We start from the raw sequence: 25,374 nt of genomic DNA on the forward strand, positions 1-25,374 counted from the left end.
TACCTTTAACTGCCCGCCGCTGCCTTCTGATGCGCTTGGGGCTGGGAAAGGCCCGAATTTGACATATTGGCTCATTATAATACCATTTAAAGGGAAACTCTTTTTAGTTACAGTTAGCAAAGTTGAGGTTAGATTTCCCCCTCTTAGCCCCCCCTCCCTTTTTTTTTTTCTTGGTAAGAATTTGGTAGATAAAGGTTAATCTTAGGCTGAATGATAGAGCTGTGATTGACAAGAGAAAAGGTGTTGAGGGCAGGTCGAGCTGTCTTATTTACAGCCCACTGCTTGCTATAGAGCCTTTGTTAGGACTGGAAAGCTAATTTAGTGCTGATCAAAAGCACCACAGAGTTAAAGGACTGGTAATGACTGCTAATTTCATTTCAGCCTCATACATCCCCAACTGCTGTAATTAAAGACGTGCTATTTAAATACAGGTGAAGGGGTTTTGTATTAGGGGGAAAGTGGGTAGCCGGTTACAATTTTATTTATGGTTAATATGCTAAAAGTCCAACATTCGATTTATGAATTCAGCGATTTGCTTTTTTGCACTCTTTTGCCCCTGCAGAGCAGGGCTGGACGGCAGGGTCGGCCGTACAGGGGCAGGGTGAGGACAGCGCGCCGCAAGCGATGGATGCGAGCCCCCAGCTAGCGTGGGGTTATCTTATTTTTAATTATTCCCATCAAACGGCAGTCAGGAAACATCGGGAGCTCAAGGGAGGTGGGAGATGGAAGGGCACGTGTCAGCTTTTAAGTGCCTCTGCGGAAGCTCGGGTCCTCATATTATTATTTTTTTAAATTAAATTATTTTAGCACTCCACGGCTGGTTCGCTGGCTCTGAGACGATGTAATTTCACTACCGATATAACAGTTTCTTTCTGGGAAACATCAAAGGATGAAAGCTCTACATTTCCGTAGTTGGTTAAAATTGACAAAAAAAAAAAAAAAAAAAAAAAAAAAAAAAAAAAAAAAAAAGGAAAGAAAAAGAATTTAGCCTTTAATCTCTTTTTATCCACGACGACTAAAGATCTGTACTCGACCCCGCTCGGCTCCGGGCTGCCCGGGCTCCCCGGGCTCCCCCCGGGCTCCCCCCGAGCTCCTCGGGCTCCCCCCCCTTCCGCGGCCGCTCCGCGCGGGGGGCGGCGCCCCCTGTCGGCCGCGCCGGGGGTGCCCGTGGGGATTCCGCGGGACGGGCGCGCCCGCGGGCGCAGCGGCAGCGGCGGCACCGGCACGGCAGCACCGGGCAGGCGAGGAGCCAGCGCCTGGAACCGGCTCGGAGTCGCTGCAGGGGTTAAAGTGAGCGCGGTGAGGTAGGGACAGTCAGAGTGAGCAGAGAGCCCAGCACAGGAGCTACGGGCAGGGAAGCCATCTCCAGCTTGCGCCGTTTGCTCTCCGGAGATATGAACGTGGGCGAAAAATAAGTGAAGTGGCACCGACTTTTTTTCTAAGCAGAGCTTTCCATAAGCCTGGGTCTTCCAGAAACGCTGATATGTGATGCTCTCCCACAGCTAGGCAGAGCAGGGGAGCTGCAGAAGGACCGCGCCGCCCCGGCGGGCGGCGGGACATCCCCGGCAGACCAACTTCTTTATTGGCAGCCTTAGGCACAAAAAGTCAGGATTAATTTTTCATCATTCCCAACTTCGGTGTTCCAGTGCTGTCAGCAAATGCCAGCCTTTCAGATGCTCGTGCTTGTGTTTTCCTCCCAGCGTGTCTTAAATAAGTCAGTGTTGACAGGTGTTGCTTGTAAGCAGCGTTGAACAGTTCCTTTTCATTAAGGGAACATTTTCTCAAATGGCATATGTTTAAAGCATATGTGTAAGCAATAAAGTCACCTCAATCTCCCCTCAAAAAAAAAAAAAAAAAAAAAAAACCCCAAAAAAACCACCTCCCCAACTCCTGGAAAAGGAAGAAGCGTTATCTTAAGTGCATGCCTTGAGTGCGATTTTATTTCCTCACTGTGGAGATGACAGATTTAAAAGAAACCTGGTGATATAAAACGATTAGCCAAAATATGCGACGTGCTGCATTGCCACCAACTTTTTAGATGAATTCTCTACTTATTTTCTAGCATGCATGTAGCTCAGTGTAGTGCATTTAACGGTGGTATTTGCTAGATGCGGTAATACCCAGCACAGTTAATGCATCTTGCGTGCAAAGAGAAGGACTAATGGCAACCAAATTATTTGTGTTAAATTGGGGTTATTTTGTATCTCCTGTTGACAGCCTGGATGAAAGTCATAACGCCGCAGTTTTTCTATTAAATGAACCCCATGGCTGTTGGTCTCACAATAAACTTTTCACTTTAGAAATCATATTGGGCTAGGTTTTTATGAAATATTATTGTTTGTCGCGCTGAGCATACTTTCGCCATTCTTCCAGTTTGGTCTCCGCTCGAGACTCCCTAATAAGGCAATTCTGTAGTAAGAGCGCCCAAAATAAAGACATGGCATTTTCTATAAATAATAGCAACAGCCCTGCACAGATTTCCTGCACAACGGAATTCCCAGATTTCCTTTACTGTTTCTTTAGTTAGCATGCGATCGGTATATATAACTCTGAAATTAAGCAAAAATATACATCTGTATAGATCTGTCAAGCCAGTTATAAACAGAGGTATTATATGTCAATTACCACAGGAAACGGAAAAAATACAGAGCGCTTGTACACACGGTTTAACGTCAGGAGGCACTTTACAAAAATTTAGTGACTCCTGCCGAAAGGTGAATGATTAACCCGGTTCCAGGAGAAGGGTTGTTAGTGCTCCTCTTAGAAACAGCAGTTGTGAGGGGGCTGTAAAGGGGTCGTAAACTCCCCCCTCCCTAGGGCAGAAGTTGGCACATAAAATCAAGGGTCCCGAGTGATCAGTTTAACCAAAATGCGATTTTCCTGGGCTCGGTTCGTAACTCAGTTGCTGGGTTTTATTCTGCGGACGTTACTCAAGGGAGCAAATGCTGTAAATCTGGGATCGGGTCCCAGGCTTGGCAGACAGCTGGCAGCAAGGGGGGGTCAGCTCTGTGCTCAGCTGGCAGCAAGGGGGGGTTAGCTCTGTGTTCGGTCTCGTTTATCTCCACTTGGAAGAAAAGTGCACTTTTAGTTTATTTATGTCTTTTGGAAGGAGCTGTTTCTGGATGCCGGCATTTCCTACATCTCTCTGTTGAGCGGTGGAAGGGGAGACTTGAAGAAACAAACCAGAAAAACAGCCTCTAAGGCCAATTTCGCACTTCACCTTTTCTTGCTTCCCCCTCAGCCTGTCCCTGGCACCTGCTGCCCAGAGCACCCGCAGCATCGCCCCTTCTGTCCCAGCCCTTGGGCACCCCCTGGGCCTTTCTCCTCACATTCATCTGCTCCCGCCGGGAAGGCTCCCACGGGGACAGGCGGGGTGTTCGGAGAAGCCCCGTTGTCCAGTGATTTCCATGGAAAAAGGACTGTGACACCCCGCCGACAGCACCCCACAGCCCAAGCCCACGCAGTGCTGCAGATCGTTGTGTGCCTAAAGCGCTTCTCCTGCCCCGCCTGTCGCACACACCTGCGGGGCCGCAGCCGCCTGAGGATGGCGAGGAGTCCCTCGGGCTCCCTTCTGCTGCCCTGGAGGAGCCCGAGGCCCCCTCGCCTCGCTCCGCTGCGCCCGGGCCTCCTCCGGCAAAGGCTCTTTGAGATCTTCGCATGGAGGACAGTGGATAGACACATGGGAAGTGTTGTTGTTATTATTTATAGCACCATCTCTCTGCTCCGATTAAGCGCCGTCTAAATATGAATTCACTGTATAGATAGCTAGTCTATAATTTGAATTAAAATCCTCCCAACGAGCCCGTCGCTGGAGAATTCTGAAATCACAAGCCTAAGTTGACACAATGAGCCCATGGTGTCAATAAACCATGGGCGAGATGGAGAGATTGTCACTCCAGACCATAACAGTTCTGAAAGTGTCATTACTGGCTGTCCTGTCAATGAGCTCCAAATTAAGGACTATGAGGAACAGCGAGATAAAAGTCACCGTCTTGGCTCCATTATGGGCGATCTTGTCAGTGATCTGAGAATCATTGGAAAGGGCTTTTTTTTTTTTTTTTTTTTCCTTTTTTTTTTTTTTTTAATGTACTTTTCAAGCCATGCCTCGGGATGCCAGGGTTTGAGGTGCGCTGAGAGAAGCAACCTTGAAGCACCCCAGGCTGTGCCTCAGGCGTTCCCATTGAAACTGCCACAGCTTCTTTGGGAAACGGTGTGAATTCAATGGAAGAGCCGGAATAATTCCATCAAAACTGTGCTGGGGCCAAAGAGGACTTCATTTGATTTGGGCGACACGTGTGATCCCATGAAACAGACACTTTTTTTGACCATTATTTTCTTAAGTCAACACAAAGATGGTGAAGGGGAAAGAGGGAAATAAAATAGAAGCCTCAACCTCAGGAAAAGAGAATACATTTGAGATAGCCCCTTCCAGGCATTAAGACTTTCAGAGAATGTCCCCAGTCTCTCTCCTGCGAGCCTGAGAGAGTTAAGGGGACTTATTCAGGAATTGGAAACCTTCAATTCTGGATTTTTGTGCTTTTGTGGGTTTAAGCAAAGCAGTTAGCGTTCTTCAGGAGGGGTTTTGTGTTTAATATACATGAGTTCATTCCACTACAATGGGAAAAGAAAACTCATTTGTTCTTATAAAACTAGGAAGGAAAGATAACTTTAAATAGACTGCCAAAAAGGATCCCGCTCGAGGGGGTTGCCTTCCTGCTAAAGAGCCAACATTCAACTGTAATTTCACCCCGTTATGTTGTACAGTAATTCCTAAGTTTATCCTCGCCACTGATCTTGATTTTCTGATTTATTTTAAAGATCACATAAGAAAAAGTACGGGCTTCACTTATACTTTCCTTTGGGAAAGCAATCCCGGGAGTGTGATTTTAGATGCAGAGCAAAAATCGCTTGAGGAAGATGTTGGCTATTTCTGAAGAGTCATGGAAGCCTGTTTGGACAATCGGCTTCTCCTTTTATTGAGAAGCCTTTTGAAAGCGACTTCGAGAGGTGGTGTGAGCGATTCGGCTTTTCTGCTGCTTATTGTGTACGTTAAACTCCCTCCAGGATCCGAGTTTTAATTTTTCTTTAAATTTCCCTTCTTACAGCACTGGACAAAAGCGGAGCAGCTTCTTTTTATTTTTTGTTTCTCCCCCTCTTTTTTTTTTTTTTTTTTTTTTTTTTTTTTTTTTTTTTTTACCCTCTCGGCTATTTATTTTTGCCGTGCGGTGGTCGCCGGGAGGGGAGGTGGCCGTGGGGCCGCTCCGGGGGCACAGCGGGACCCCCGGCGCGGGCGGCCCGGGGGGATCCCCGCAGCCCCCGCTGCCCCCGGGCCCCGAGACCCGCTCGGGCCCGGGCCGTGCTCTGCCCGCCCGGCCGCACGTGTGCTCTCCCCGCGCTTCCATTCGGGAGAACAGGGATGAAAGGAGAGGCCGGGAGCAGCGCGGGGCTCCCTCGGTATTCCCCGGCTTTCAAGGGTCCTTAGAGCCCTTGAATGAAATTATTGGGCGAAATGGGGTCTGGCGGGACCGGCCGCGGCTCGCCCCCTCCTTGGTTTGTACGTGTAATGCCACTTCTGAGAGCGACAATCGGGCTACTTGCTGGACAGGGAGGGACAAAAAGGAGATTAAACCGTTTTAAATAATAATAAAAAACATCCCAAACGCAAGCAGAGTGGATTACACTTGCCGCGGCGCCCCGGCTCCCCCCAGGTTCCCCGAACAGCCGCCTTCGGGCCTCGCAGGCAGAGCGGCCCCAGCCTCACCCCAGCTCGGCCCCGCCAAACTTCCCAAGTTCCCGGGAGCCCTTTGAGCGCCCGGAGGGTCTCCCCGGCTCTCCGTGAGATCCTTCTTTGGCTCAGGACATCCTGCACTTGCTCCAGCTCGGGACCCTGCCGCGCTGGGGAAGGCTGCTCGGGCAGCGGGGCTCCCCCGGCCCCTGCCCCTGTCCTGGGCCCGTACCCACTCCGAATGTGGTCCTTTATTCCAGGCCATTTCAGACTATATCTCCCCAAGTCTTCCTCGGGATACTACTGCAAACCCACCATGTGATGAGTGAAATTCCCCAGAGACTGGGGTATAGTTCATTAAAACTTCCCTAACTTGAGGGCTGGGCTGCTACAGCATAAGAGGGGCAAGAGGAAGTTTATCTGTACATTTTTGTCTTTCTCTATTTTTTTTTTTTAACGTAATGAAATTAAAACTTTTGGAGCTCACAGTTGACATTTTGCAGAAAATTGAGTTATCAAGGCAGTAATTATTTCACGGGGAGATAAAACTCTCATAGCCCTAACTGTCAAATAGGGCCTTTTCAGATTTTAATTACAAAATAAAATTAGTCTGCTCTTCCTCGGAAGGGTTTGTGAGTGGCTAAACAGAGCTTTCCCCAATACTGGTGGTCGTCAAACTCTGCTAATTAGCAATGCTGAGAAATTCCAGTTAACAAGGACATTCTCTAAGTCTCTGCAGGTTCCCTGCCGTTCGCCTTCATTTCCATAAGAAGATTAAGAGTGGAGGGGAACACACTCAAATGCAGATGCAGAAAAGAAGCGTTTTTAACAAGCATCATAATAGTAAGATGCTTGGCTAGTTCTCACCTAATTACTGCAAGTTAAACCTCTATTTGCAGCTAAGGACAAAAAATGGAGCTGCAATCTCCCATCTCCACAAGTCTGCTTAATAGTTTGCTTTAGATTGGTTACTAGTGGGTTCAGGGAAAAAAAATAATATGAAAATGTGTATATTCTTTCCGATACAGTTAACACGATAGGTTGTATCCGTAGGGCTTTTAGAAAAATCGGTGAGCATTAGAACAATAAATACATAAAATCCAAGTAGTTAACATTCATTTTCTTTTTAAGAGACTCATAACCTGGAAATAAGAGTGCATGTGCCGCAGAGCCCATCACTGCGAACATTTGCAGACTATTTGTTTAATGTAAGCACTTTTCATTTCCATAAATTATACCAAAGGCAACGATTTTTTAAATCCACTCAGATTAAACCGTCCCTCTGCAGGCCTCCCTTCCCTGGCTGTATTCTTAGAGAGCAGTGGCGTTATTGTCATTAATATAGAAAATCAGGGACCATTTCATCTTTTCTGGTTTTTTTTTTTTTGTTTTTGGTTTTGGTTTTTTTTTTTTTTTTTTTTTAATTTTGTAGCCAGCTTCCCGGTCTGCCTCTGCTTCCGCCCACCCGTGTGTGTATTCCCAAGCAAGCAAACCTCCATACCCAGAGGAAAGGCACAAAATGCCCCAAAAGAGCCATCACCCTCACCTTATTTCCTGTATTGCACTATTATGTATATATGCCAGTTTATTGCACTGATAATTAAAATGTTAATTAAAATAGAGCCGTAAATACTCCCAATAGCACAGTTGTTAGGCATTTCCCATCCTTTATTCGTATGATAAATGCAATTAGGAAAGGACCAGGCCCCGAAAGGCTCTCAGTGACCACGATGCCTGGTCCTGCGTGGAGCTCTGGGCCGTGCACCCCACGCACCTCCCGCAGCTACAGCCAGAGCAAAAATAACCCCTTGCCTGTGCACCGCCAGCCCTCGCTTATCGGTTTAGCACAATGAGCAAGCACCTACACCGCCCACCTACCCCCTTAAAAAAAAAAAAAAATCAAAATAATTATCCCTAAAATTATTTTTTAATAACTTTATCAACTGGAGACCAAAGGGAGAACAATAAGAGAGTTAACAGCCGCCGTGCATTCAGAAGTGTCTGGACAATCAGAATCCGGTTATATCTCACATCTCATAATTTGCACCTATTTTTCGACGGTTTAACCTATCACTTATCTAGGGGTTATATATACATCTTCGAATTAAACGCATTGGACCCGATAGGATCTATTTGTATAATCTACGTACATTTTTTTTTAAAAAGAGAGAGATGCGTCCCTGTTCGCCGGCGGGTTTTTATTATTATTATTTGCTGTTATTGTTATTGTTGTTATTATTATTATTCCGCCGGGGTGTCATTTCCCGCTCCCTTCCCCCCGGCCCTCGCGCGGCTCCCGGCGGCGCCTCCCGCCCGGGGCGCGGCCGGGCCGGCAGGGGGCGCCGCAGCGCCGCGGCTGAGGCCGTCGGGGCGCCCCGCGCTGCCCCGGCCCCCGCCCCGCGCCCCGGCCCCGCTCCGGCCCCCGCGGCTCCCCCGCACCCCCTCCGGCTGCACGCCGGGAGCGCCATCGCACCGAAAGGCGGAGCAACCCCGCCGAGGCAGGGGAGGCGCGGAGCGGCGCGGGGGAGCGCGGCCAGGGCGGCGAGCGGCTCCCCCCCGCTCCCGCTCCGCGTCCTTTCTCCCCTCCTTCCTTTGTCGTCAAGTGCGGTTTAGCAACAAAGATCCCAACAAGAGAGTGGAAGTAAACTTAGCCGGGGCTTTGTGCAGCCCGTGTCGTGACAACAAGGGAAACAAAACTACGTATTTGTAGCGCCCGGCCGTGCCCCCAGCCCCGCGCTGCGCCCAGCCGGCGCCGCCCGCGCCCCGCGATGGGCGCGGGGTGACGGTGCCGCCGGGCCCAGCGGCGGACGGAGCGCGGCCCCGACCCCTCCCCAGCATCTGCAGAGGCGTCTCGGCCCCGCTTTGTGTTCGGCGGGGACGGCATGTGGGAAACCCGTGTTTGCACTGGACATCCCCCACCTCCGAGGCCGGAGGCCGGGGGGAAGGGCTCGACGCGCTGTGGCGAGGCCGCGCGGAGCAGGGCCCGGGGGATGGCCGGGAGATGGGCACAGCCTCTGCCCGGCGGTGCGCTGCGAGCTCCGCTCCCGGCGGCGGCAGCAGCAGCGCCCGGCTGGGGGCTCCGCTTCACGGGGACTGCACGGCCTGGACGGGGCGAGCGAGGCACACGCAGGGCCCCGCGCAGCCCCTCTGTCCCGAGGGGCACCGGCACAGGCGTGGGGGAAGCCGTTCCCGCTCCGCTCCCCCCACGGCTTCTCCTAGCCCCAAGCCAACACCAACTTAAAGGGGAAAAAAAAAAAAAAAAAAAAAGAAAAGAAAAGAAAGAAAAAAAAAAAAAAAAAAACACCACGTAGCAACAATGCTGTTTACCCACTTCCTCCAAAAGGCGTGTGTGACCTGTTGCTGGAAGGGGAGATACAAAGGCTCCCAGTGGCCGCCCGGGCCGCCCCCGGGCCCGCCTCCCCGCCGAGCCGTCCCGGCGCGCCCAGCCCCCGCCCCGTTTCATGCAAAACCAGGGGAAGAGACTTGTCCTCAGTGGCGGAGCCGCCGCGCGCTGATTGGCCGGAGCGAACGCATTTATTGCCTGACAAGCCCCCATCACATGGATGGTTGTCTATTAACTTGTTCAAAAAAGTATCAGGAGTTGTCAAGGCAGAGAGAGAGAGTGTGTGTGTTTGCAAAAGGGGGTAAAGTAGTTTGCTGGCTCTTTAAGACCGAGGTGGAGAGAGAGAGAGAGAGAGCGAGAGAGAGAGAGAGAGCGCGGCAGGCAGAGAAAAGGGAAAAAGGAGGAAGAAGTTTTTTAAAATCAAGACTCCGGCGGTAATAATAGCAGTTATTAGCATTATTAATCCATCAGCGAAGAAGAAGATCCTGATCTTGATCCAAGTGTGGTTTTGGGGAGTCCCCCTCCCCCATTTCCTACCCCTCCCTAGGAAAAAAAAAAAAAAAGTCCGGCTTGGGACTCCGCTGCGGCTGCTCCTCGTTTCTCTGCTCAAGGCTGGTTCCAGCAAAAGTAGTTTGAATGTACAACATGATGGAAACCGAGCTGAAACCTCCCGCCCCTCAGCAAACTTCGGGGGGAGGCACAGGCAACTCCAACTCGGCCGCCAACAACCAGAAGAACAGCCCGGACCGGGTCAAGCGCCCGATGAACGCGTTCATGGTGTGGTCCCGCGGGCAGCGGCGGAAAATGGCCCAGGAGAACCCGAAGATGCACAACTCCGAGATCAGCAAGCGGCTCGGGGCGGAGTGGAAACTTTTATCCGAGGCGGAAAAGAGACCCTTCATTGACGAAGCCAAGCGGCTCAGAGCTCTGCACATGAAGGAGCACCCGGATTATAAATACCGACCCCGGAGGAAAACCAAGACCCTCATGAAGAAGGATAAGTACACGTTGCCGGGGGGCTTACTGGCACCGGGCACCAATACCATGACGACTGGGGTAGGGGTTGGGGCCACCTTGGGAGCTGGGGTGAACCAGAGGATGGACAGTTACGCGCACATGAACGGCTGGACCAACGGAGGCTATGGGATGATGCAAGAGCAGCTCGGCTACCCGCAGCACCCGGGCTTGAACGCGCACAACGCGGCGCAGATGCAGCCCATGCACCGCTACGACGTGAGCGCCCTGCAGTACAACTCCATGACCAGCTCGCAGACTTACATGAACGGATCGCCTACCTACAGCATGTCCTACTCCCAGCAAGGGACCCCGGGCATGGCCCTGGGCTCCATGGGCTCGGTGGTCAAGACGGAATCCAGCTCCAGTCCCCCCGTAGTCACTTCCTCGTCTCATTCAAGGGCTCCTTGCCAAGCTGGGGACCTTCGGGACATGATCAGCATGTATCTACCAGGTGCTGAAGTACCAGAACCAGCTGCCCCAAGCAGACTTCATATGTCCCAACACTACCAGAGTGCACCTGTTCCTGGCACAGCCATTAATGGCACACTCCCTCTATCACATATGTAAGACAAAGGGGCCGGGGGGGTGGGAGGGGAGGGAAAAGAAAACTAAACAAAACAAACAACAAAAAAACTTTTATTAGAAATTCTGGACTTTTTTTTTTTTTTTTTTTTGGACTATTTTTGTACAGAGAAAACTCCGGAAGGGGGGTGGGGGTGGGGTTTGGTGGGGGGGGTGTCAGAAATTAAACCGACAAGGAACGTGTATAGATCTCGGAGGGGAAGCAACTACACAAAACTTTTAAAAAGTTCTAGTTAAAACGGTAGGAACTTTGCAGAAAGTTTGCAAAAGTCTTTACCAATAATATTTAGAGCTAGACTCAAAGAGCGAAGAGGAAGATGTTTTAATATTTGCAGGCAACTTTTGTACAGTATTTATCAAAAGACACATGGCAATCAGAATGTCCATTGGTAATATAGAGAGAAGAAAAAAAAAACAAGCTCGCGAATTTGCCAATTATTTTTAAAAAATAGAGTCTTCTTGGACCATTGTGGTTGTGGCAGCTGAATTTATAGCAGCTGCGAGAGGAGATGAAATTATTTTACAGCATTTGGACATTTAAATTGTTTTAGAAATTGTACAAAAGATAAAAAAAGGTAGGATGAGTACTTGCGAACCATGGGCTTGGTTTGCTGGATAAGGGCAAACGTTTAGATTGTACTAAATTTTTTTTAATTTTTTTTTTTTTTTTTTTTTTTTTTTTTTTTTTTTTTTTTACTTCTTGTTAAAAAGCAAAAATTGCCATGCAGGTTCACACACCGTTTGTTAATTTATAATAACTTTTTGTTTCCAGACTTCATCCTGTTCAAAGAAAAGAAAAAAAAAAAAAAAAAAAAGGAAAATTACCAACCTGAAATTACTGTGTTTGAAATATTTTCTTATGGTTTGTAATATTTCTGTAAATTTATTGTGATGATATTTTAAGTTCTTTTTTTTTTTTCCTCCTCATTTTCCGTAGTTGTATTTTAAAGATTCGGCTCTGTATTATTTGAAATCAGTCTGCCGACAGTCCATGTATATATTTGAACTAATACCATCCTTATAACAGGTACATATTCAAGTTAAGTTTTTACTCCATTATGCACAGTTTGAGATAAATAAATTTTTGACATATGGACACTGAAGTTCCGCTTGAGTCTTGGATTTATTTTTGTAACGCAAGATGTTTTTTAAATAATTCATGCAGTAGAAGGTATCATCATAGCCAACCGAATACGATAAATAATGCAGTAATATATAGCAATATATATATATAACGTCTGAATATTTTTATAGGTATGTATATAGAGAGAGAAAGTACGATAGCTTTAATGGAATAACTGCCTGAGCCTCCTTCGGGGGGGACGGGAACGCGGAGTGAGAGGCTGCTTCCCAGTTCCCTCCCTTCCCTCCCGAGGACGCGGGGTGCGCCGGGGTCCGGGGGTTCTGTCGCCGCTGCCTTTGGCCACTTGTTGCCCCCGGAGGGGTCGAGCTGGGGCTGGCGGGGCCGGCGGCAGCGGCGGGCGGGCCGCGGGCACTGCCGCGGCCTCCCGGCTTTCACAGGCGGATAATGCACTTCTCTCTTTTCCCTTTCCCAGCCGTGCCTCCTTCCTCTGGGCAGGCAGGAGGGGAGCCGGCTCCCCGCGGCCGGGAACCCGAGCGCGCCCGGCCTGTCCGGGCTCAGCCCTCCCCGCTCCCTTTGTCCACCTCTTCCCAAACTTTCCTCTCCTGGCTCCTGGGCCGCGCAGGAGGAGGTGAGAGGTGGGGGTGGGTGAAGGGTTGGCCGGGCAGAGGTAAGAAGCAACAAAAACCGAACAAACAAACAAAAACAGTCGAATGCCAGAGACTTTCACGTTTTATCTCAGCTCTTTCTTGAATCCTATTTCTTAAATTGCCAGCGCGGTGTAGCCCCGTTTCGGACACTCTCTGCAGCCGGTCGCAGCCCCAAAGAGAAGTGGTGGCGCCCGCCATGTAGAAGGAGAGATCCACCGTCCGTGCCAGGTAGAGTTTTACTTTGTACAGTCGTACCCGCAGTTGCCGAGGACGGGGCTCCGCGCCGCTCCGCGCTGCTGCGCGCTGGCGGCGCTGGCCGGCGCCAGGCCCCGCGGCCCGGGCAGGGCAGGGGGCGATGGGCAGCACAGCTGGGCAGTCCCTGCGGCGGCCCCAGCGGGTATTTGGTGCTGCTAACGCGGCTTCCTTAGGGGAAGCGCGCGAGAGGGAGATGTAAATAATAATAATAATAATAATAATAATAATAATAATAATAATAATAATAATAATAATAAAGGTACGAATTTTGGGATTTGTAGTACTGTGATTGCAAAGTGGTCGTGTGTTCTGATAATGGCATGTGGTACGTGGCAAGGAAGGCATGTGATGTTTGGCTTAGGAAGGCACAAATTGGGCACTCCGGCACGGGGCAAGCGTTGCTGAGCTTTTCGCTCCAGTATTTCTTGTCAGCCACTGGATTTCGCTTTAGGGTGGGGGGGGGAAGAAGGCTGGGTAAAATGCACACACGCGATGACACACACACACACACACACACACACACACACACTCTAAATTACCTGGCTGGTTGTGGCTTTTATTTGGTATTGCTATTTCCTAGGCTCAGTTCTGGCCTCCATCCTTGAAGCCTGGTGTCCAGATGAAAAGTAACATTGCCAGACTAGGAGACGTAGAGATTTGCTCCCTGACTGGTTTTATAGTTTAACTCCCTTTGTCCCTTTTATTTCTGCACCATCGCGGTGCTTGGGCTGGACAACAATTTTTGCAGATTCTCAACCTTTTCTGTGTCTTTTACGCTAAAGCAACGAGTAAAACATTCTTTTTCAGAGCTGTGAGCGTTTGCAATGCATTTGGGGATTATTCACGTGGTAACGAGCCCACATCCCCGCTCCCGCTTGCCTCGCTGAGAAAAGAGAACCAGGAATAAAAGCCCAATCGATATCACGATTCCATTTTTAAAAGCGAATCTTAGCCAATTAACAGCAATAAAACCTGGCCCCTTTTTGAAGTGCTAACTAAAATATTCGAGGGGGGTATTTGGAAATGTTGGTCCTTTTACAATTCGCATAGAGAAGGCGAGCTAATACCCCTAAACAAAAGGCACTAAGCCACATATTCAGGCTTAGTGAATTCAGCAACTTTTTATAAGGGCAATTTGTTTAAGCTTAGATTTCAGAGTACGATTTGGAATATATGTGGATGAAACCTGATATCCCTTGGACAGATTCCTTACATCCATCCATCCATCCATCCATCCATCCATCCATCCATCCATCCATCCATCCATCTATCCATCCATCCATCCATTTATCCGTTTAGGGAGGATAACCCAAAGCATTTTACATGTACAGCTGAACAGTTTTATTTTTAAAGTGCTACTTGGAGGAGCGCCATTGTCCACTGCTCATTTTAAATTCAACACATTCAATAATGCCATTTACACCTAAGCCATTATCCTGGGCTTTCGTTTATGGCAGCTGAAATGTGTAGCAGAGCTCGTGGGTATGTTTTTATTTTGGTTATTGAAGACCTTCGGGGCTCTCCGTGGTTTCCCTCTCGTGAATTGTTGTGTATTTTATAGCCAGAGTGATGCTCGGCCCAAGAGGGCCAGTGTAATGTTTCCCTAACCTTCTACAGAGCCGAAGTGAACCCAAGGATAAGATTATAGTTTCCCCTGTGATTTTTTTACGGCTTTTTAAGTACTGGGGTGTTAAAATATTTTGCGGAACTGGAGAGGTAGATTAGCAGGGTTTCTTGCCAAAGCTGGGAAGCTGGTATTACAGACTGTCCCAGGGGGAAATCGCTCACATTAACCACTAAATGAATATTTGACAAGGGCTCATTCGGGGGTATTATTACTACAAACGGGTCCCTACTGGACTTTCCAAGGGTCAAAGAGCAATGGTTCAATTAATTATTTAGACTGTTAGTAGATTTGGTTGTAATAGCTGTACTTATTTCTGCAACCGACAGCTTCTTGCGGTGGGGGATCTGGGGAGAGGCTCTGCCTCGCAGCCCCGGCTCCAGCCCGTGGCTCTTTCTTGCCGACAGACATTTCTTGGCCGAAACCACGTTTTGATTCCTTGAGATGCCCACTGGTGCCGGGTGGGGCATCAGGGGTGTCGATGATCCTCACAGCAGAGTGTTTTCTCTCGATATTAATTCCTCCTCGTCCCCAACGGGCAGCAGGGCTGTATATCTGCCTCCGAATAGGAGGTAGATAGCCCAGCAATTTAAGTAGTATATAATGTAAGTCCCACTGAAAGAAAGAGGCCCATTACTGATAGGTGTGATTAGATACACTTCAGTCATTTAAATCCTGATCTAACTCAAATACTAAAATGTAAAACCTGCTTCGGTGGTTGTGAGATTTCCGAGGATATATGCAAAATGCTGACATTCTGATGGCAAAAGAGCTTCGTCTTTGCTTTTTTTTAACGCCAGTCAGCCTCGCCTGACACTGTCGTTTCAACAATTTTCTTGGTGAGGAGGGGAGAGAGAAGGGAGGATTATTTTGTTTAATTTCTACAACAAACATGTCCGTAGTAGTAGACACCAAAAAAAAAAAAAAAAAAAAGAAAAAAAAGGCAAAAACCCCAAAATAACGTTGGGAGTGTGCGATTAGGTGACAATAATGTATGTTGAATGAATAAGAGATAAGCTGCAAGGGGGGAGAGGGAAGCAGTAATTACAAACCCAATTCATTCAGCTTTTCAGGACTTTTGTTGTGGGAGCTCCATTGACGGGCTTCGAGCTGCCAGTTTTCTCACATTAAAAAGAACTGATCAGCGCCTCAGGGGGACAAGCAACACCGCTTAACTGCATAGTGATGGGGTCCTCATTTAGAGCCATTACAACAAGAAAATTAAACAGAGCCTTTGTGTGCACCAGGTTTACTTTTCAATTGCTGACAGTTTATAGCTAACTGCTCAGAGATTTAAGTTTGATTGCGGTTTGATCGCCTGCTAGTTAGCACCGCCGCTATTTTAGTTTTGGTAATTAAAACCAGTTTTTCTGACGATGGCACGGGGAATTGCGAGAGTTTGGTACTATTTTGCTTTTGAGGAATCAATTCACTTGGCGAGGACGTACAGCGCTACAGTGAGTGTGGGGGCTGGTTCACTTGCGAATTGGAAAGGAAAGGAGCCCGGGGTGGAATTTCCCGGAGCTGCGCGTTCGGCTGTGCCAGAGCGGGAGGGCGAGCTCCGTCCTGCGGGCCGGCCCCGCGCCGGGACCCGGCCAGCCCTGCCCGGGCACCGCGACCGCCCCGGGGCCGCGCCGCTCCGGGCTCGGCGGAGCCTCTGCGCCGGCAGGTGCGGGCGGGCGGAGCGGCGAGGAGGAACAAAGCGAAACCCCGAAGCTCGCAGGATGGTTTTGGAGCTCTGCTTTGGAGTTCGCAGAGGGTTTGCTCTGGCTGAGCCGTGTGTGAGAGTGCCAGTGTGCGCCTGTGTGCCTGTGTGTGCCTGTGTGTGCCTGTGTGTGACTGTGTGTGACTGTGTGTGCGTGTTTTTGTATCCGTGTGCGCCTGTGCGTACAGGGGGAGGGGGCGCGCCGAAACAGGCTGCAATTTTCCATTACAATTTAGCAATGTTGGAGGAGAGCGCGGACGGCCCTTCCCGTGCTGCGTGGTGCGGGCTCGGGCCCGGCTGTCCCGCAGGAGACGCCTGGGCCGCTGCAGCCCTGTCAGCAGGAGGGGGGGAAGCCCGTGGGCGGGGGGTCCTCGCTGCGAGCGCCCCCGAGGAACGGAGCAGGGCCGGGCCGGAGAAGTTTCTGCAGGAGTTTGTCTCTGGCTCATCTGCTGGCGCAGCGTGCTGCCTCGCAGGACCTCTGCCATGTGGGCGAGAGCTTGTACAGAGTGGCTTTATGTTTTGAGTTTTTTGGGGTTTTTTTTGTTTTTTTTTTTTTTTTTTTTAAATTTGTCCATTTTATATTTAATTCTTTTAGGATTTCTCTGTGTTTTGTTTGTGTTTTGCGCCCGTCTCTACCCGTTCCCCTGACCTCCCGATAAAAGCCCCTCTCCCTCCCTCCTCCCCTCCAAATGTGTTTCAGACTCAAGTCACCGAGTGGTTATTCCAAGGCAGTTGCCTTCTTCAGAGGAGCGAGGTGGCCCGCAGCTCGGGAGGGTCCCCGAGGGGCACTCTGCGGGATGGGGAATTACCAGGCCGCTTCCGCGGGGCCCGGCCGAGCTCAATGGGGCCAAAGCGGCGATGCCGCCGGTTCCTACAAGCTCTAGGGGCAGTGGGACGCCGGGGGAGAGCGGTCAGCCCCGGGGCACGGAGCTGGGCTGTGTCCTGTCGTCTCCCCACAGCGCGTCCCCCTGTCCCGAGCCCAGCGGCGGGCACAGCACTGCTCCGGCCCCGGGCCGGGATGTGCCCCCGCTCCCGCACAGGCGGCCGCTGCCCCAGGGAACGGGAAGGGAGGCCCGGCCCCCCGCGGGCTCCCCCGCCCCGGGTCCTCGGTGACCCCATCATCTCCGCAGCAGTTAGGGCTGATGACGTAATGTGGGCGCTTTTTTTTTTTTTTTCCCTTTTTTTCCCCAGAAAATCGTGATTAACGGCAGGGGATGGGGATGGGGAGGGGTAGAGGGGGGAATCCCACCGGGTGCTGGAAAGACACGGGCCTCTGCAGAGGCTTTCCCGCGGGAAGGCTCCGCAGGGGTGTCTTGGCACACCAGCTCACACTCACTCATGCACACTCACAACTCACACGCGTTGCAGGCTGAGAGCTTGATCCTGCAAACCCGCCTCCCATCCTGCGGGAAGCTCCCAGCGCTGGGGCGGCCGGAACCGGCGAGCCGACCTTACTCGGGCGAGCAGGGACGCCCAGGGCCGGAGCCGGCTCAATTCGAGCCAAGTCTCGCAGCGCTCTGCAGGGCGGCCGGGCCGGGCTCCGGCAGCGGGGCTGGGGCTCATCCCCGCGCTGCCCCCGCCTGCCGGGCTCCAGTGCCACGGGAGAAGCTCTCCAACGTGTTTTTCTGGCATCGCTGGGAATGATGGTTCCTTTAAGCTCTTGCAAATTGCAGAAGTTGAGGAAGACAGAGAAATAATTAATGTATTAAAACAAGCAGCGAATTCCTCAGGAGGCACCTTATCAACTCCAGCCACACTGGCTTCATCCCTCCTCGTATGCTAATACCCCGTGACGTCATTGGCGCCAGATTGAATGTGAATCAGTTATGAAATTATTAGTTTTAGCTTAAAAAGCAATCTGGCTCTCCCGTGAGTGGGCTTTGCGTTGCTGCGGGTTCTCGCTCCGTGTCCTCCCCATGTTATGCACACACAGTAGCTGCGACTTTCCTGTCGCAATGAATCAATATTTCCAAAGCACACATTCTAACAGGGGGTGATGTAAAGAAACCCATAGATTAATTGGGTCCCGTTTCTGAGTCGGCTGTGTCTTCCTTATCGATACACACTTTACACCCGAAACCAGACAGGCGGATTTCCTCCTACTTTTCAGGTAGGCAAGAGCTCCTTGTGATTTATTTCTGTTAAGATCCCACAGAGGGGGTGTTATTCTTTGCCAGCTTCTGCGAAAAAAAATACCCAGGAGTTTGCTTTTGCTTTTGCTTGTGATGGAGGAAAATGGGCCAGAAAAAGGGGAAATGCAGAAATTGGTTGGTTGGTTGGTTGGTTGGTTGGTTGGTTGTTTCAAATAGAAATATTTTTATTTAGAATTTTGAAAAGGAGAGCATCCCAGCGGTGGAGGGCCAAGGGATCTGAGCGGGGAACAATGGGAATTAACACCATTTCAATCGCTGAGGCCACTCTAATTAGATGTCTGGGTCCGGTGAGATCAAATACCTGAATCTAAACCCCTCGGCTCGGTTTCTTTCGCTTGCAAATGCTTCAGAAAAACGGTTCTTCAAGAAACCAAGCTACCCCCAAATTCCCCGGAGCCCCTTTCGAGAAGTTTGGCCGATAAGAACTTTCTCCATGGGTTAGGGGGGCCGGCGCGTCCCCTCCCCGCAGTGGCCGCCGGCCCCGCCGGCCCTGGCCCGCACCCCCGCTAACAGCCCCGCACCCCGCTCCCCCCGCAGCTGCTGCAGGACACTTCGGGCTCTTCGGCCGTTTCTTTCTCCCCGTCTCCGGAGAGCTGCTCTGCTCCCATGAATGATGAATAAACTATCTCCTGGGGAGCCCCGGCATGGGCCCATCTCCGCTCCTGGGGCTGCGGAGCCCCGGCGTGGAACTGCCCCGGCCGTGGCAGGGGAGTGGCACCGGCCCCAGCTCCCGCTTCCAGCAGCCCCCTAAGCAGGGAAGGAAAGAAGAAAAAGGAAAGAAGGCAAGAAGGAAGGAAGGAAAGAGAAAGAAAGAGAAAGAAAGAAAGAGAGAGAAAGAAAAGAAAGAAAGAAAGAAAGAAAGAAAGAAAGAAAGAAAGAAAGAAAGAAAGAAAGAAAGAAAGAAAGAAAGAAAGAAAGAAAGAAAGAAAGAAAGAAAGAAAGAAAGAAAGAAAGAAAGAAAGAAAGAAAGAAAGAAAGAAAGAAAGAAAGAAAGAAAGAAAGAAAGAAAGAAAGAAAGAAAGAAAGAAAGAAAGAAAGAAAGAAAGAAAGAAAGAAAGAAAGAAAGAAAGAAAGAAAGAAAGAAAGAAAGAAAGAAAGAAAGAAAGAAAGAAAAGTTGTAACTGGCTGAGAAGTGAGTTTTCTGACTAATGAAAACCAAAATGAGCGGCGAATATAAAGTATTGTAAGATTTCTTCCCTGCACCCCAGGCACTGATTGGCAATACTTTTTTTTTTTTTTTTTTTTTTTTTTTTTTTTTGTGCGTTGGTTTGAAAAGCAGGAAGAAATGTAATGAATTGAGTGCTGTCAGAGATGTCTTCTCTGTTGATGTGGTGAATGGCAGTAGCTCCCTGATCCAGTGCAGGTGCAGTAGAGCTGGGGAATAAAAGAGGGGGGCTCTCTGTTCAGTGGAAAAAGCACATTCCCTACAATAGACCACACACTGCCAGCCAGCACGGCATCAGCTCACACTCTCAGACTTTTTTTCGCCTCTTTCTACAGTCCTGAGCTCACAAAATGGCTATACATTAGCACTAGTTAGGGTTTGCTTTTAATGAACAGTTGTGACTCCTTTTGACCAACATTTAAATCTGCTGTGCTCTCTCTGAAGACAGGTCTGTTTTGATCACAGGTTTTAAAAAATGGCCCGTTTCCTAACAAGGCGGCTTATTCAGGGCCATCAGTTGCATTTGATTGCAAGAAAAAAAAAAGGCTCTCGATTAATAAAACGCATTTCCCAAGTGCTTCTAACTGGGAAAGTTTTTTGCCTTTTTTTTTTTTTTTTTTTTTTTTTTTAAATATATATATATAATAAAGTGTTGTGAGGAGGAGGAGAGACACTGTTTTTAAATGGATGAGATGGTCTAATCCTATACACGAACGCATTTTAATCCTGTTTAGAGATAACCTGTCTCCTTTTTGGCTTAATATATTATCCTTATACATGGATACAAACTTTGCACTCTTATTAATTCAGTCCAGATTGTTTTATTGGCTTATTTCCATAATATTTTTTTAACTTTTTTTTTTACCCTCTCGACGATCTGCTCAGAGTAAGCTAGGTTACACTTGGTTACACAAGTTTTATTCGAAATTATTTCCAGGGCGAGGGCTCACTCCTCAGCCAAGAGGACTGATTGATTCTGTCCCTCTCCGCCTCGATTTGATGTGCCTCGTCCTATCGCGGCCAAGCCAATGAGCCGGGATTTTCATGGCATCCCGGAGCAGCCCTTGCTGATTTCTCTTGCACCTAACCTGCAAGAAGTAGATTAAGCTCTTTTGGATATACTTGCTGATGCATTGCGCTGAGGAAAATTGCTCGGCGTTTGCTTATAGAAACTCATGTTACTGTGAATGTCCTTTTTTTTTCCCTAATCGTGGTAACAAATAGCATCAGCTCCTGGAACAGTTTGGCAAAGCCATTCTTGCCTGAGTAGTGCTAAACGGGAGAAGGTGACAGCTACCCGGTTATTACCTGAGCTCTGAGGAACCCCCACCCCCAGCCGATAACAAAACGCGTTGGCTATAAATGACATTAGAACCACCAGTCAGGTGCCGCTGGGTGCTTGGAGCACGTTTCCAGGGGGCAGATCCTGTCATCCCGCGCACAAAGAATGGACCTTGTCTGCATAGGAGACAAGAGATCGATGCTGCTGTATCATATCATCATATCACATCGTATCATATCGCATCGATAATCCTGTATGAAAAACGTTTCGTTTACACTTTGTTCGGGACGTTTCAACCGCGCCGGAGCATCATCACCTGACAGCGCCTTATTTACTGCCAACAAGTTGTAGCTCCCGAGCCCCAGCCTTGGCCCCGCGGCAGCTCAAAAACAAACGCAGGAGTTTGGCCGGGGGTGCCGGTCCCTGCCGGGGCCGGGGGGAGCCCAGCCCCGCCCGGGAAGGGGCTGCGCCCCGCCGCTGCTCCCCGCGCCACCGGACAGCCTTTGTGTCCTCCTGCTGCACACACCCATGATTAATCCTCCTTCTTACCGCTTACATCCCGGACCCAAGGGGCAACTCCAACCTATTTAGATCGCCGTGGTTGGTTGCACAAATTTAAGTGGCAAATGAGTTATAAACCTAATAACTGCTTTAATAAAAATAATTATTTGATTATGGCAGAGGAAATTTGCTGGAGTGCAGGGATGCGGCTGGGTTTGCGTTTTGGTGGTGGTGAGGTTCGTCTTCGCTTGGAACTCAGACGCCTTTAGAAAATGTTACTCTGAAAAAAAAAAAATCCCAAACTCAAAACAAAATGAAAAACAAACAAAAAGCACCCAAAAATCAGAATCCTAAGAGACTTTACATTAAAAAAATAGTCCTGGTTCTCGGAGAACCGTGGAACATTTCCCGTGATATTCGAAAGAAGAATTAATTTGTAAACAGAAAAATCAATATGAGATTTGGGTGGCTTTGAATTAATTGAGAACAGTCAACACAGAGGACCATTAATCACAAACGCTGGTACCTCTTTCGCTTTTTCCCGTTAAGGATGAAGTTTCTGCGCCTCTTTCAAGTGTATTTATGCTTCTGGTTTTACAAGAAAAAGTGAGGATGCAACAAGACCAGTCGCGTTGTCCTCTCTATACTTTTAACGCTAGCATATTGTTTGATTACTAATTCGAGTTAATATGATCTTTATGGCAACATAACAGTGGATAATTGGCCCTTTTTCTGAACAACAATGTAAATCACAATCGCTTTATTATTTAATAACGTCAAACGCTTCGTTGGATTGGCCCCGACAGAGAAGACCTTTTCTTTCTAGGCAGTGTTGTTGAGAAAGAACAATGCAGATCTAATTGTGGAGATTTCAGAAGTTGGCTCCTGTAAATGAACAGCTTAGATATGGAAGTTCCAGCAGATGTCTGCACTTTTCCTGTGACAAACCTTGTAACCCCCCTTCATCCCCCTCTGCCCCGTCCTCCCCCCTCCCCGACTTATTGAAGATTTTTTGTTCTCACATCCTAGCAACAACCTAAATCTTCCAGTCGCGAATACACCCCTTCCCCTCGTTGCTATCCAGCCCTCAGATGGCCGCCTTAAGCGTACACACCAAATTAGCGCTTGGCCCAAGGCGCGCTCGCCCCTCGCTCGCCCCGGGCCCCCCATCAGCTGCGGCCTGGGGGGTGTCGGGCCGACGGGGGCAGCCGGGGCGCTTGGGGCTCTCGGCGCTGCGCTCCGCCACATTCTCGCCAGCCCTGGGAACGCACGGGGGATTTGTTTTGCAACAGTTTGGTGGCGGCCGCAAGTTGCGCTCGCCGTTATGTGGCAGGAGAGGTGTCAGGGCCTGCCAGAGCCGGGGGGTGCGGGACGGGCCCCCGAGCGGCGCCCCACGATGTGTACCACCCTCTGTCCTGGGGTCCTCCTGCCTCGGCCCCCCTCTGCCCGGCCCCACTGACCCAAAGCCTGCTCCTCCACCCTGGCAGCAGCACAGAGCCTTTCCCGGCGGCGGGGCCAGCGCTCCAAGGCAGAAGTTGAGCGACTTCTGGCGGAGGGGGGCGCACCCCAGTGCGCATCCGCTCTCCCGTCCCGGTCCCGCAGCTGCGCGGGTTTTTCCCTGGCGCTGGAGGCGCCCTGCCTGCGATGGGCCGGTCGGGGCGGCGGGTCCCGCTCCCCTCCTCGCCGCCGCCCCTCCGAGGACAATTCCAGGAGAGGAGTTGACTTGGCAAACTTTTGCGGTGGGCGCTGGCAGCGCTGCTGGGCCCCGCCCCATCCCGGCCCCAACAATGCGCGCTTTGCTGCCGAGAGAGCCCCGCCACGGGCGTGAGGGGACGCGGCAGGGCCATGGGTGCCAGCCCTCCGCGCAGCCCATCGCTGCCAGGGCTGTCAAGAGATGAGCCAGGTACACCGAATTTGAGATACCGTCCCTTACGTTAAGGCGCGGGGTTTAATTAGTTGATTTTTGACAAACCACCTAAATCCTCTTGTGCCACCAGCGCGGCGAAGCCCTTTTCTGCTCCCTCCCGGTGTGCTCCCCCAGCTGTCCGCGGCAGAAGCCACCAGGGCACAGCGGTGCGGGTCCCCCGTGCTGCCTCGGGGGTGCCCGGGGCCCCGGCATCCCGCCCGCTCAGGCGGGCCCTCAGCGGGGCACCAGACACCGGGGCACCGCAGCCTCACACCTGCGACGGGTGCGATTTTTGTTCGTTTGTGAGGACCCATTCGAGGGAAGTACTCAAAACACAGACCTGATCACTAAAATTACCCGGAAAAGAAGTCCAAGCTGATTGTATCGCCCGGTCTGCAGCCGTGGGAAGTGGTTGATGAATCCCTGTTGACCTTTGAGCTTTTTCGCCTCGAGTGGGTAGAAAAATCTTGATTTTTTTTTTTTTTTCCCCTCTTCTAGCTTTCCCGGCTTGTTTGTTTGTCTTACAACTTTACTTTTCCCCGCTGACATCCCCTGGCAGGGGGAGCACCGAGCCCACTGCATGCTGCCCGTGGGAGTGCGGGAGCAGAGGGGGCGCAGTAGGGAGCGGGGGTCGACAGGGCTCTCCCGACCGGCAGCGGCGTGCCAAGGGTTAACTGTGCCCGCTCCGGGGCTCTGCGCGGACAGGGATGGAATTGCGCGACTTCCCCCAAACGCCTTCAAGAGGAGAGCGCCGGGACCAGCGGGCCGGGCCGGGCCAGACCGGACCGGGCCGGGGGCGGCCCGGGCGGCCGCCACTCCCCCGCAATGAGCTCATTTCCATGTCTGCGCCTCCCGCAACTGTGAGAAAATCCGCCGGGACATCCCGCGTGCCGATGCTGCCTGGGCTGCCCCGGTCGCCTTGGTGACAGAGCCTGGGGGGAACCACATAAATAAAATAAACCGAAACTTTTCCCGGAGCCGGCGCATGGCAGCGAGAGGGGGATAACCCCACGTCCACGCGTGTCGTTCGTGGGGCCGGGCCGCCTGAACACCCGCCTGGAGCCGTGCGCGGGGTGGGGGCAGGGAGGGGCTGGTGCAAAAGTGCCCAGGGACAGTCCGGGAGGGGGAAGGGAGCTCTGAACAGCCCCACACTTATCAATAACAAGATGTATAAATATCAAAGTGAAGGAGCCCAAGTAAGTCTTTCTAGAAGCGCGGAGGAAGCTTAAGCAGCTTTCTTTAATGGTGATTTGTAGCTCTGTAAGGGGCACGGATAGCAAATACCCTGCAGGTGCATGTTGTAACACTGCCATCCGGACTTTAATGTAGATTACTCTCCAACTCGTTTGATCGGTCCTTTGAAACCCTTTACAATTGCCTGTGACGAACCGCCAGTCTCAGGTTTTTTTTTCTTTGAATAATGCCTTAAGGGTAAGTCCTCGGGGCTTTTAAAGATCTCCAGCACATTAAAAAAAAGAAAAAAAAAAAAAAAAAAAAAAACAAAAAAGAAACACGTTAGGTTTTTACTTTAGAGCGTGGGTCCATGTCTCTCAACTTGGGGCTGTTAACAGGCATCTTTTAAATCATTAATCATCTAATAACCATCAACTTTGGAAGGGAGATACGGGCATCTTCTAAAGACCTCCAAACATTTCTGTGGCATTTGGGAACACACTGGTTAAAATTTAGGAGGCACACAGCCCATGCCTCCTGCTGAAGCCCTGGAGCTGCTGGGTCTCCGGTGTTTATGGACTCTCAGCTGGGTATATCTGTGCTGAAGGCCTTTTCCCTGGACATCGAGAACCTCCCGGAGTGGGTTTGGAGAGTAAATCCGAAGGGTGATGCAGAGGAGAATCCCGTCCGGGGGGCCTCCCTGATCCCCCCCACGAACGTCCCTCATCCTGGCCCTGCTCTGGGACCCTCACCCCTGCTGTGTTGGTGCCTTCTAGCAAAGAGTGAGCAGTTTTTGAGGGGGTTAAAGGAAAAAAAAAAAAAGACTCGAAGACACAATAAATCCCTCAGATGTTTCCATTCTCACAGCAAATAACGTTTAACCTTTAATATTTATTCGTTGCTATTAATTCAAAAAAATAATTACTGAACTTTTGGCCCTTCAACTTCCACAAGTGGCGCTTTGTTTCTCTAAAATAAACTTGGGAGAAGCGATCCCTCCGTATCAAACTAGGGATTTGAATTAAAGGCCCATTTGGGACACTTGAGACTACAAAGGGTTACACATAAATAAATGCCACATTTGCCTATTGCAAAAGTTTTCCCTGTCCTTTCTCAGTCACAACAGGGGAGGAAAAAGCCGTCGTTTATTATCTAGTGCTGGGCAGGAGCAGCCCCTCCAGAATGTGCTCTTATATTTGGCCGGCAGAAGAG

The 25,374-nt window shown here is 50.3% G+C and overlaps 1 protein-coding gene and 1 long non-coding RNA gene across 2 annotated transcripts in view; both read left to right on the top strand.

Annotated features, from left to right (window-relative positions):
* The first annotated feature begins 9,047 nt into the window (after positions 1-9,047).
* SOX2 (SRY-box transcription factor 2) lies at positions 9,048-11,770 on the top strand. The gene is made up of 2 exons (XM_053986031.1): positions 9,048-10,648; positions 11,440-11,770. The coding sequence occupies exons 1-2, from the start codon at positions 9,705-9,707 to the stop codon at positions 11,498-11,500; spliced, it is 1,005 nt and encodes a 334-aa protein (XP_053842006.1). The 5' UTR covers positions 9,048-9,704; the 3' UTR covers positions 11,501-11,770.
* A 5,579-nt stretch (positions 11,771-17,349) lies between these two features.
* LOC128811974 (uncharacterized) overlaps positions 17,350-25,374 on the top strand; it is a 29,564-nt gene continuing 21,539 nt past the window's right edge. Inside the window, exon 1 of the long non-coding RNA XR_008438557.1 lies at positions 17,350-18,092. This is a non-coding gene — a long non-coding RNA (uncharacterized LOC128811974). The remainder of the gene's footprint in view (positions 18,093-25,374) is intronic.

Source organism: Vidua macroura, chromosome 10 (assembly GCF_024509145.1).
Source record: "Vidua macroura isolate BioBank_ID:100142 chromosome 10, ASM2450914v1, whole genome shotgun sequence".
Taxonomy (NCBI): domain Eukaryota; kingdom Metazoa; phylum Chordata; class Aves; order Passeriformes; family Viduidae; genus Vidua; species Vidua macroura.